The sequence below is a fragment of the Gasterosteus aculeatus genome, chromosome 16 (genome assembly GCF_964276395.1).
Source record: "Gasterosteus aculeatus chromosome 16, fGasAcu3.hap1.1, whole genome shotgun sequence".
Classification (NCBI taxonomy): Eukaryota; Metazoa; Chordata; class Actinopteri; order Perciformes; family Gasterosteidae; genus Gasterosteus; species Gasterosteus aculeatus.
Genome location: NC_135704.1, coordinates 2,975,792 through 2,988,148, shown reverse-complemented (window position 1 = coordinate 2,988,148; position 12,357 = coordinate 2,975,792). Strand labels below are relative to the sequence as shown.

Below are 12,357 nucleotides of genomic sequence, written 5' to 3'. Positions count from 1 at the left end.
AGGTGATCTGACGAGGTAAAACGATGAGGGGACCGACACCGGGTTAAAGTTCGCTAGTTAGGGACACGCAAGAAAAGAGTGGAGACGACCCTTTGAGTTCTCGGCTTGGTATACTGAGAAGATATTTAAAATATGAAGACTCCCGTGTGTACTGAGGGTTCAACGATGGGAATTTAGTGAGAAATGGGACAATAGATCACATGTAAGATATTTACACCACTGGCGTGACTTTTGAGAAGTTTGAAACATGCCGGTTAAATTCAACCAGACAAATGTTGTAACAGCCGATTCATCCTAATTTGACTGAAACAAGTTGCTGCATTAACAATGATATTACTAAGTTATGCTTCTTCCCACTCCTCTTTTTTCTGTTGTCTTAGCTCTTTGTTGTTCTATTTTTTTTAAATAATTTGTATTTTCTTTGTGTGTACAAGTGGTAACATTTCTTTCTCCCTTTTATACATGTTCGAAAAAATAAATTCAAATTTGATTCAAATTCAAGCGATGAAGGTGTAACGGTGCAGACGGTCCCTTCTGTTTGGGGCCCCGCATCGCTCGACCCGCCGCCGGGTGGCGCTGCAGGAGCGCGAATAATTCGATTAGAACTCCTCAAAGTAGAGCGAGTTCATCGGAGGACTCAACTTTTTAACGCCTGATGAAGCGCTTGTTCTCCAGCCGAAACCGAGGAGCTGCGGGGGGGCTGGTTGGCACAGTAATCCCCCCCGGGGGGCAACGGGCCCACGCAGGCGTGCGTTCACCTGGAAGGACCCGTGGGTGGTCCCTGGACCCCCACTTTGAACCCCCCCCCCCCCCCCTTCCCTCCCCCGCTCAAGCCTTCGCGCGGGTTTAAGCTCAGACCTGAAGTGAATCCCTCCCGTCTGGAGCGCGCAGTCGGACTGTGACGCGCGGCGGCAACAGAGAACAGAACGCGCCCCCCCAGGTGCGCCGGGCGGGAGCAGCAGGTGACGCCGCCGCCAGGTGACGCCGCTCCGCCTCGCATTCAGGCGGCGACGCGGAACAATAGGAGGCATTTTTCACCAGTGAGTAGTTCGCTCACACGTTTCGCCGACGCGTTTTGCCCTTTGTTTCCCTAAGCGCGTGCGTGGAGACCTGCTGGTTGGGACCGGCCCACCTTGGATGCGCCCGGTGCTTTATATGCGGGCCTTTGGCGGGTCCCGCGCGGACACCGACGGGCCGTGATGGAGTGGCGCGAGCAGTCCGCCGTCACCTGCGACGAAGCCTACGTGGAGGCGCAGAGATGGATTGAGGTGAGCGGACACCGGGGCAGCTCTGGGAAGAACTATCAGGTGTGACCGAATCGAAATGGGTGGTCTGTGAACAGATGCCTCCTATCGGGACTGATCGACTCTCAGCAGGGGGCCCACGCTTTATGACACCTGATGCATCATGTGGCGTAAGAACCATTTCATTGCTGCAATAGTTCAGAAGCAGAGGAAAGGCAGTCTCACGTTATGGCTCGCTGTTTCTAACCATTCCTGTGGAAGCTGTCATGCATAGAGTAGAGGTTTCAACAAGTTTGGCTCTTTCCTGTTGCAGAATTCCAAATGCAAACCAGATAAAAAAATCACTCATCCACTTTAAAGCCACATTTAATTTCCATTTGATGTCAAAATCATCCAATCCTTCCATCCAGACTCTCATTCCTTCTCTCTTTTTCTTTCTTCCTCCTTTTTTTTCTTTTTTTTTTTCACAAGCGAGTTAAATTATGTTTCCTCGTCTCGCAAATCCCCTCCCCAGCGGGGAGGCTGCAACTAAACAAATATTGTTCTAATTTTCATGAGGGGGGGTGAATGTGAATTCCTCCGATGTGACATCAGTGTCTCTCACACTCGCACACTGGCCCATTGTGGCAGTTTACCTCGTGCGCCGCGGTGGGGGCATGATCTCGGGCCGGAGGGGGGCAGGAGGATTAGTGAGGGTGAGGGGGGGGGGCGCTGCACAGGAAGCAGGTTGAAGAGGTAAAAGGTGCAGGCCGAGTGTATTAAGGGTGTAGGTGTGAGAGGGCTTGTGGCGTATTGGAAACACGAGTGCTCTGGCACGCTCGACGAGTCGACAACGTTTTTGTTTGAATTTGCTTCATGGCGCTTCAAACAAAGGCATGCGTGCACGCCGAGGTTGGTGGTATTGTTATATAAAAAAAAAAAAGGAGAGCGGGAACTAGACTAAATGGTCTGGAGGCCGTCACATGGACACATTCCTGCATTAGCTGCTGAACAGAGGCCGCGCCGCGTCCTAGCGCAGGATAATAGAGCCCCTTGTTAATTGAACGGGAGAGGCCGTACGTGTTAACGAGCAGGACCAAGTGGCCGTGTTTGTGCAACTTACAGGTCGGAAGGTCATGGGTATGGTCGGCCCGTATGCATAAGCGCAGAATGTCATAACGCCAGATAATTCAATCATGTCGTTACCGCTGTTTTATCCGGTTTTTTTCCGGTTTCATATTTCGGAAGCTGCTGCTGAATGTGGCGCACCGGGCCAGCTTTTCCTTTGTGCAGGTTTTGATTCTCAGGGAGCCACCCAGGGAGGTGTCGCCCAAAACAGTTTGAATAGGTCTCCAAAACAGGTTGTTGGGCTCCACGGCAGCCACCCATCTGGTTTAAGATCACGCCATAACACGGCCTGTGGTGTCCGCCGTGATTTTTGAAGGCAGCCGATCAGAGGTAACGCGATGCTGCGGCGGTCAGCGCGCTCATCCTCCTCTTGCCGTCACTGAACATAGAAACCGCCCTGCGTGCTTTGTTGTCGTGGAAACCAGAGATGAGAGAGACGGAGACCGAGAGAGCCTCTAGTGAAGATGAAAGAAGGGGGCCGGGAGATAAAATCTTGACTATTCACTCTGTTTTGGTGAGACACCGTCTCCACCTGTGTTGTCTGGTTCTGTTTTCATGAAGCTGAACGCACAGAACAGCGGGGGTTAAGTTTCTATATGCCAACTGCCCTGTACCTGACGTTGGCTTCTGTGTGTGTGTGTGTTTGCAGCTTTGCTCGTCTGTCTGTGTCCCCTGTGTCCAGCGTCTGGTTGTGACATTATTTTTGTCAATGAAGGAGCAGCAGGTAACAAGTATTTCCAAACATCAGCTTCATCGTGTTGTGGAAATACTTGAATCTACCACAGTGTGGTCTAATCCCCTACGGAGGGTATTTGAGGCCATCTCGTGTTACCCAGGGGGGGGTCGTCAGAGGTGTAGCAGGACGTTGTGTCAAAAAATGAAATGATAATAACAATGTCCTCCAGTGAGCTTGTACTACTCCGGTTACGCCGAGCTTCTAACAAATGGTGGCCTGTACTTAGCTGTGCCTGTAATTGCTGCTGCTTTGTCCCTTCCCTTCAAAAGGAAAGGCACATCCCACCAATTTGGTTTGTCAGAATCATTTGACTTGTTTTGCCGTGTGTGTGTGTGTGTGTGTGTGTGTGTTCGTGCAGCTGTCTTCTATGACTCTACTCGCAGAGTAATTAAGGTGCGCTCATCTTTCCTGTCTGTACCCTAAGTGAAAGACTTAAAGTCAAACACATGCTCGGCGCGTGAGGTCAGAAGGGTTCTTCACAATCCACCGATAGCCTCGTGTTGTTTGTTTGACTGGGACCATTTTGTATAAATATCTCAGAAAGTGGTTGCAGTGTAACGTGTGGTGAGAGCCGGCCGCTGAGTCCAGAGACTGGTGTTTGGGACGGATCCAGACGCAGGATGTCTCAATGTCTTCCACACATTGCACAGCATTGAGGAGCATTGTTTTTGTTTTGTATTCTCTACAACGCAGAGGATTAAATACAGCCGGCTGTGCAGAATTGAAGTACACCCTCTGGCTGTTTGGGGATTTGCGTGTGATTTAGCAGCTCAGATGCTGATTGGTCAAGACACGGATGATGGAAACACTCCAACAAAAACAGGAAGTGTGAGTTATACAACACAGACTGCATGAATCAACGGCTATAACCGTATATGTTGTGTTTAAAATCCAGGGGTTTTGTCTCAATGTATCCACTGTGTGTGTGTGTGTGTGTGTGTGTGTGTGTGTGTGTGTGTGTGTGTGTGTGTCCGTGCATGTGCATGTGCGCGCACGCAGCGGCTGCGTAATGACTCTTGGTGTTCCCGCGCTGGTGGTTTGAGATCATGGGAAAGGCATGAGGCTCCAGCCCGCCGCTGTGCTCCTGCAGCGCTCCAGATGCTCGGGAGCCGCGTGGTCTTCGGGCAGCGTCGTCCTTTCGCCGCAGCTCTCGGTTCACTCGCTCCACCGGCGGCTTTTAGCAGCCGAGCGAGGGGCAGGCCGAGGGTCCGCAGGGACACCTGGAGGACGCCGCTCAACTCTGTCCCGCAGACGCTGTAGGAACTTAAAGGAAATACCTCTCATTTCCTCTGCTACTGTTCTCCACATCCTACCTTTCTTCTCCGAGCTCCACACACACACACACACACACACACACACACACACACACACACACACACACAGCCACTATAACCCCCGCCTCCTCTCCTCACCAAGCCCCTCGCGCTCATTCCCTCACTGTTTTTGTATCCCTTTTTTTTTTTGTTGCAGGCAGTAACCAAGAAAAGATTCTGGAGCGACGACTTCCGATCGGCGCTGGAGAACGGCGTTCTGCTGTGCGAGTAAGTACTTTCCCTCCAGCCACTCGTTCCACTGGAAGCCCTCCCGCTCTCCGCCAGGTTCTGCGCCGTGTTGCTGATATTTCCCAGGCCGACCCCCCGCCGGGCGGCTGTTTGATTGTCTGCCACATGAATCGAGCCTCTCAGCGTTCGCAGACGGCGCAGTGGAGCTTGCGTCGGGCTGTCACCCGATGCCCCCGGGGTTGGATCGTCTCTCCGTGTCTCTTGTTTGAGGATGCGAATCTGTTTCAAGAGGACTTTGCGATCACAGATCTGTTGAGTTGCTTTACTGTGATGCCATAGACCGAAGTGGAGTTCTGCCTCACGCACGACACCATCTTGGTGTTCTGCAACCAGGGAACAAAAGTGACCGTAGTTCAACTACTGAGGAGAAACGCGAGAGACGCGGTGGACGGCATTGGTGGAGGCCTGTCAATCACACTCGCCCCACCCTAAAGCAGACCGTGCTCCGGTTAAACGGACCGTCATGAAACTAGAGCTTGGGAATAAATCAAGAGAGTCATTTTCAATAGACATCGTCAATGGGACCGGAGGAGTTTCCCCCCTGATGGTACCGCCCCCCCCCTGCTTGTTCAACGGTAGGGGGAACACAGCGTTAGCATCATGTCCCGTTTGGTACGTGTGTGGATGAACACAGCCTTGTGATTTGCACGCATCAGCGGGAAGCTGTAAATCCCAGCGGCCCGTGCGGAATCTTTTCAGACCCCAATCAGCATCGTGTGAAGCAGAAAGCTCCGCGTTCTGCTGATCCGGGCAGGACTCCGCTGATTGCTCTCTTCTGGGGAGCAGCGTGGACACTCTTGGCCTCGGGGGGGGCTGTCGGCGTTCCCGCAGTGCGAGGAAAAGGTGGGCGCGGGGTTAAAATCCCTTTAACCTGGAGACTCAGGCCGAGTTCCCATTGTGTTGTGGTTATCACAGCCGCTGGGAGAAGAATGTTTGGTCCGGGTCGCACACATGATTACATCCTACTTGGTGTTATCTGGTGGCACATGGCCGCTTTCTATTGTTTCACCACTAAATGAATCACATTCCTGTTGCATTCTATTCCCCCCCCCCCCCCCCCCGCCCCTTTGTCGTCTGTCTGTTGTGCAACTCTGATATTACACTTTTTACTTGCAAATTAAGACTTAAAATAAATAAGAAACAAAGGATCGAATAACATGAAGAAACGTGTAAATACCGTGTGGGGGATCGAATGACATTCAATAATATATGTGATGTTATAACTCTGAAAGGAGCCAATCTTCCAGCCTGATCTCCAAAACCTGTTCGTAAAAATGTTTACGAAAATTTCGTAGTGATACATACTAAATAGATACGGACTGCAACTGATGACGTCACCCTGTTCAAAGTGAACGTGGACCTGCACCCCGTAAACACACTCTGTGAAGTCTGACGATGTAAAATAAAGTGATATGATTGCATTTTTAACGAGAAATCAATGTTAACTTGTAAGAATAGAATACTAACCCTAACCCCCTCAAAAAATCCAACATGGCGGAGAGACGTTCACTCAAGAATCCAACATGGTCCGCCATGTTGTCCACTCAAGGGGCGTGGTTAACCACCGCCAGTTCCTATGCATTGTTACCAATTTGTATGTCCAAGATTTTCGTACACATGTTTACGAACAGGTTTTGGAGATCACGTTGAATCTTCACGTGCTATTACTGAGTTTTTTGACCGTTGGTTGTAAAAGAAAAATGACATTGCCTTATAATTGTAAAATTGATTCCTGGTGTTTTGTGTAGCTCAGAACACGTCATTATCACGCCAACAATCTGCAGATTGAACATAAACTGCAGCCTTATTCTGAGTCAATTTTGCCGCTAATTCCTCTGTGATCCAAAAGTGATTTTTATTTTTTTTTCTGCCCGTGCCTGCTTGGCTCTACCGGCAGAAGAGGGTACGTTTCGGGAGCCGAGGACCCGACGTGTTTACATCACAGTGCAGCGCCGGCCATTTACTAAACCGTAGCCAGGTGGCCGCCATTAAACACAGTCGTAAACACACAACACCGAGGCTTTGCAACACGTTTGGCTTCAGTGAGACCAGACCAGCCGACGGCCGAGTGCTTTCACTTCACCCTCCTCCTCCTCCTCCTCCCCCTGATGCCATCCCTCCCTTTCCTTTGTTTGCAGTCTGATCAACAAGATCAAGCCGGGTCTTATCAGGAGGGTTAACCGGCTGCCCACACCCATCGCTGGCCTGGTGAGTCGCTTTTGATTCAGCTTGAATGTGAGACAGAACGTCGCGTGGGCGTTAGGTTCAGTTGGAACGGGTGACATGTTGGACAGACGTCTTTATTAAACTGCTATCATGAAGGGAAATGAGTCCTCTGAAACTTTCTGTTTAAATATGTAAATGAGGCGTCATCTTGATGACCTGCAGCAATCTGAAAGTGAGATACAGGCTGGGTCAAAGGTTCCTGTTGGACTGTGTGCATGTATTATAAGTATAAGTATTTATTCCGGAGAGTATTTTGTATATCGCTACTATAAATAAGACAATCTGGTCTACAGCCATATAAAAAAGGTTTAGCTCATATAGAGATAAAACCATTCAGAATATTGATATTAATAAAAAGTCTATAGGCCATGCAACAAAGGACGGGGTTTCTACTTTAGAAGAAACGATTCCATACATTTAAAACACAACATGAAACAAAAAGAAATGCATAGCTCCATGAAACTATGTCTGTCCCTCCTCAAAGGACCACACATCATCCACGCTGCCTTCAACCTGTGATGCTAGTAACTATTCAGCGTTATGTCATCGCCCTTCTTCATATTATTACTCCCATTGTTTATTGCATTAACTCCTCATCGTGTAAAGTGTCTCGAGTACCTTTTTAAGGCGCCACACAAACAAAATGCGCATTTTTGATCCACGTACCCTCAGCCGCCCATCCGACCTCCCCTCCGGTCGCGGTGGTGTGCGAGTGCACAGTGAGAGAGCGGCCTTTGCCTCAGTGACTTGTCGCTCCGCATATCCGTCCGCGCTAATAACTTTGGAGAGCGCCGAGCTGCCTGAAAGGCCAACGGCCGCATTTGAGCGCACGTTAAAAATGATGTCTGCCGCGCTGGAGGCTGCGTTCAATCAAAGTCATTTCAGACAGAAAGGTCTTTGTGCCGCTGAGGATAATTACGTTTTTGATTGAGTGACGGGAGGTCGGGCGAGGGCTCACGTAACAACCTGTTATTCAAGCAGGGCTTCCAAGCCTTTTCACCTTTTTACAGCCCACAGTGTCTGCAAATTGAGGCCCTTTTGGGGCCACAGTGGGACCAATGTTTTGGGAGTGTCTGGACGCAAGTGCTGGGGAAGTAGAGGGTTGAAAACCCTACCTTCTTAAACCCATCCTTCACAAAGCGCTCTCTTGTGGGAGTAATTGAGTGCAGCTGTCTGGAGGAATTACAGAGAGCCCCAAACCCCAACCCAGCCGGGCCCAGCGCGGCGTGGGCTCGCAAACACGCGACGGGTTTGGCACGACATCGACGAGCCTGCAGTAGAAGAGACTCAGTCGGGGAGCAAACGCGTTACTCGCAGGATGCCGAACCGGTGCCATCAGGTCTACCGGCAGCCCGGTTTGGACGGTTTGCAGAGCAACTGGCTGGACACCTGCGAGGTAACGGGACTCGGACCCCGGTATTACCGAGGACTTGACCAACCTCCCCCTCACCCTCGAATCCACCTGATCATAAATTCTCTAAACGTGAAGGCTCCCGGTCGGCGATCGGTTACTGCCGACCGCGCGGAGAAAAGGGGAGACGGCGCCAAAAGGCAAACAGCGCTGCTCCCTCTCGCCAAGAAAAGCATTCAGGGGTCACTGCGGTAAACGGGTTAACAAAAGAAGAATGTATGTTGGATAATGCAAATGAGGCATTATGCAAACGTCTGGAGAAGGTATCCACACACGCAAATAGACAAAGCAGTAAAACAAATGTGTGGTTTGGAAGTGCTCTCTCCACTCGCCCATGTCCTGGAATTTAGCTGTGTTCTCTGAAATTGTGAAACCGTGTAAGCATTGATTGTATACCTCAGCAGATTATTGTCTCGGGTTTGTCTTCGTGTGTTCTATCCATCCCCGCTGCATTTTCTAGCGTGCTCAAAGTTTATACGCGGAGGAGAATAAGACAGACGAGCAGTGTGTTTGTGATGTAGACACACAGTATCGCCCCTCCGCCAACGCGTCAACGCTCATACAGGAACGTGTCCTGGCCTTAGGGTCAAAGCTGTGGATTTAGTTTTGCTACCTGAAAATGCAGCGCTCAAAGACTTGCCAGCGGAAACAAAAAGCCTGGGGATGGAAAAGAGCGGTTTTGCAAAATATTTAGCAACATTGGCTGAAGACCCAGGACTATTCCTTGGCTTCACTCGTGTCCTCGGGAACGTTTCCCATGTCGGTCCACCTCTCCTGCCTGTGGCTGCGCAGTCAGCCAGCTGTGGGTTCGGGTCATGGCCCCCCCTTGGTGCCTCCTCACCCCGGTCCGGCCTCGACCGCCGCTGCAGCAGGAAGCGGAAGGTGAGCGGGGGTCCGGATCTGGATCCCCGGGTTGAGTCCACAGGGACGGAGTCAAAGAAGACTCCCCCGGGCTCCGCCCACCGCCGCGGCACTGTAATTGGATGTTTCCGCACGCACCAACTCCTCTGGGAGTAGAGGTAGCAGCGGGAGGGGATAAACAGACAGTTCCAATGACCCCCAAGGGTGTTTTTACTCCTGTAAATGTCTGTGTAATCATCCGAGCAATGACAGGCATCCGGCCGTGTTTCAGTCCCTCTGTTTGTGTTGTATGGCTGCGTGTTATGTCTGGATCTGACAGCTGGGGGGAAAGGGAGAGGGGCTCCAGTATTCCATCTCTTCCATCTCTTTATTGTCACAAGAGTTGCCTGATATTTTGACCATAGCTGGCAGTCAAAGCGCTGCGAAAGGGGTCAGTTGCGGGTAATTGTACTGAAAGCCCATCTTAGACAAAGAATGCATTAGAAGAAACCAGAGCGACCACGACTGGACCGGAATAAGGATCCGAATCGGACACCTTGCAGTCCATTCTTCTGACTCTCTGTGTGAAAGTGCTTAATGTCGCGGAGGGGGGGGGGGCGGGGGGGTTGCTCGGGTCTGCATGAGAGGATTAGGAGGCTGCTGGATGGGTGCAGCATATTTAGCAGGATTATGTGCAGGCACAAGTCAGCATAACATTCCTTCTACATCATTATCTCTAAATGTTCTGGGGCCGGTCGCTTAAGTGTGTTCGTAATTCCCTTTGAGCTTGAATTACAGTAATACCTACAGGCCTCATTGACATTAGGTTAGACCAGGGGCCTTCCATCATTGCTTTTATACCATTCTATAGCCAGTTTTACCAGGACCCAGTTTGATAAATCATCTGGGTCAGTACATTATATAGTTGTCATTAGTCTTCTGTTCTTATTTCATTACGTGTCGGGGAGAGAAAAATGGCTGCAGAAATAGCAGCATCATGTCTGAGTCACAGTTGCATAGATTGTCCACCAGAGAGCACTGACTAATTATCTTCTACTTTAAAAATCAGCGTGTGTCGGGCTTAGATCATATGTAACACACAGAGTTCCGACGACGAGGTGATAAATGAGGTGTCACTGTAAAACGTGCATGTGAAGGAGTCGCGGGGTCACAAGGTGAGAGAGATGAAGGTCACACTCACTGTTTGCAGCGATGCCATCAGCAGTTACCCGACGCTGCTCTGCCCATTGTCAGGTCCGTTAGCAGTAGAAAGCAGAGGCAGAGAAGACATCTCCTGTTATAATGAATAATGGGTGACCCCGGTGCCTGTTGACAGATGGGCCTTGGCCTGTAAGGGCCAAGCGTGACCTCTAGGGCCCAGCAAAGTGCTGTTGAGGGACAAGCGAAGCTGTCAGTGAGGGATTACTGCTCAGAGAGGTCAACACTGTCCCTGCCATTTGCTAACAAGCATGTTTGCCATTTAAATTTAGAACTAGCTACCCCTTAATTATTCCAAACCCACGTTGGGGCCATGTGTCATTACATGAAACCCTCCTAAGGAGTTGTGTCCCAGAGGAAGTGCCGACTCGCGAACAAGCCAAACGGCAGCAGCACTGGAGGAGTCTCTCCCCCGGAGAGGAGCGGTGGGAGGGAAAGATGAGTGTATATTTATAGAAACAAACCAAATGTCTTTTTGTCGCGCACGCGAATGCAACTGTGGGCAGTATGAAATGATTGACACGTCGAGGACACGCCCATGTCCTCCCATCGGTTTCTGTCAGCCGACCTCTTGTATCATAGCAACCAAATGTCTCCAAAATACTCCACCGCAGGTATTCTGGAGTGAAGGGCCTGACGGGAAGGGGAGGGGACGGTTTCAGGGTGTGAGGAGAAGGAGAGCGCAGCAGCCATTGTGCCTCTGTGTGTGTGTGTGTGTGTGTGTGTGTGTGTGTGTGTGTCGGGTTCCCACACTGGCACAGCCGGTTGGGTGGGTCGTGCAGAGCTCTGACGTTGATGTCATCCTTCCTGCCCAGAGGGTGTTCCTACCCCGACCCGTCCCACAGGTAGCTTTGCTGCCGTCCGTCACCTCCTGCCATGCCCCCTCCTCCCACCCACTCCCTCCCTCCCCCATGGTGATTGTGTGTGTGTGTGTGCGCTGTGCACTGGGTCCCTTCTTATTTGCCACACACATGCTCCTCCCCGTCGTGTCTCTGCTCTCTGGCAAAGTGAACTTTGGAAGCAGTGAGTTCAGGCGGCTTCCGCTGCCAGAGAATTCTTGTGTGATTTACTTTTTCGCCTCCTGGAGGTGGACAGCCCTCATCCGCGTCTCCGTTCTCTGTCCAGGACAACCTCAACGTCTTCCTCAAAGCCTGCCGGAAGCTGGGACTAAAGGAGGCGCAGCTCTTCCACCCCGGAGATCTCCAGGACTTATCCACGAGGGTCACAGTCAAGTAAGTGCTGAGCCACCAGAGGCCCGTTGGTGCCGTTCACCGAGTCGAGGGCCAAGTTGCGGTTTCGCCCTCCTTGGTTTGTGTAGTTTTTCCAGTTGTGCTGACGCTTAAAGTATAAACGTGTGGCTCTCCCACACGAGGAATTGCGCAGCACGTGTGTCCTCGTGGGAGGCGTGGTTAAAGCTGCACTTCGCTATTATTTTCACTCCGCGTGTTTTCTTGTGTTCTTGAGCAGCCACGAAAAAGCCAAACTCCATTCTATTCTATTCACTGTTTTTTGTGTATCTCAAAATGCCTTTAAATCAACCTTTATTGGGTTAAAGGAACAAACGGAAGAGACCGTAGGGAGAGCGACAGTCAATAGAGGTAATGTGTACAGAAATAACAGGTGGCACAGTCAATGACATAAACGGTTCACATAAGGATGGAAGCACTCCAACTGCTAATGAAACCAGCAGCAGTGTATTCTAAGATTGATGGAACCACACGTCCTTGAAGGAGGAAGCACGTGCCGTCCAGCATGTCCGCTGGTGCCGCCTGGTGATTTCCTTTATGGTGCCAAAACCTCACGACAAAATGGTCCCGTCATGGCAGTACGGCAACGTGGAGAAAGCTTTTATTCTGAACAGTGAGCAGCTCAGGACAAAGACACACAGAGACACTGTTTACACTTTTTCCCTCCCAGGCCGCCGCTCCACTGGCGTTTGCGTGCCGGTTGGATGTGCCCGCGGTATGTCGAACAACCTGTTCCGTTTTTTTGTTATTTCACACAGGTGCGCCT

General features: G+C 50.8%; 1 protein-coding gene across 44 annotated transcripts in view; it reads left to right on the top strand.

Moving 5' to 3' along the window:
- The first annotated feature begins 850 nt into the window (after window positions 1-850).
- The window catches only part of LOC120833537 (LIM domain only protein 7), a 38,287-nt gene continuing 26,780 nt past the window's right edge, over window positions 851-12,357 (top strand). For 32 of the 44 annotated variants that reach the window (XM_078090776.1, XM_078090762.1, XM_078090743.1 and 29 more), the window contains exons 1-2: window positions 10,710-11,189; window positions 11,470-11,576. In XM_078090776.1, coding sequence (XP_077946902.1) covers window positions 10,812-11,189; window positions 11,470-11,576 — 485 coding nt within the window. In that variant the 5' untranslated portion in view covers window positions 10,710-10,811. Of the gene's footprint in view, window positions 1,269-3,846; window positions 3,916-4,116; window positions 4,344-4,557; window positions 4,629-6,787; window positions 6,858-10,709; window positions 11,190-11,230; window positions 11,368-11,469; window positions 11,577-12,357 lie in introns of those variants that run through there. The other 12 variants (XM_078090753.1, XM_078090781.1, XM_078090772.1 and 9 more) reach the window with 6 other exon arrangements.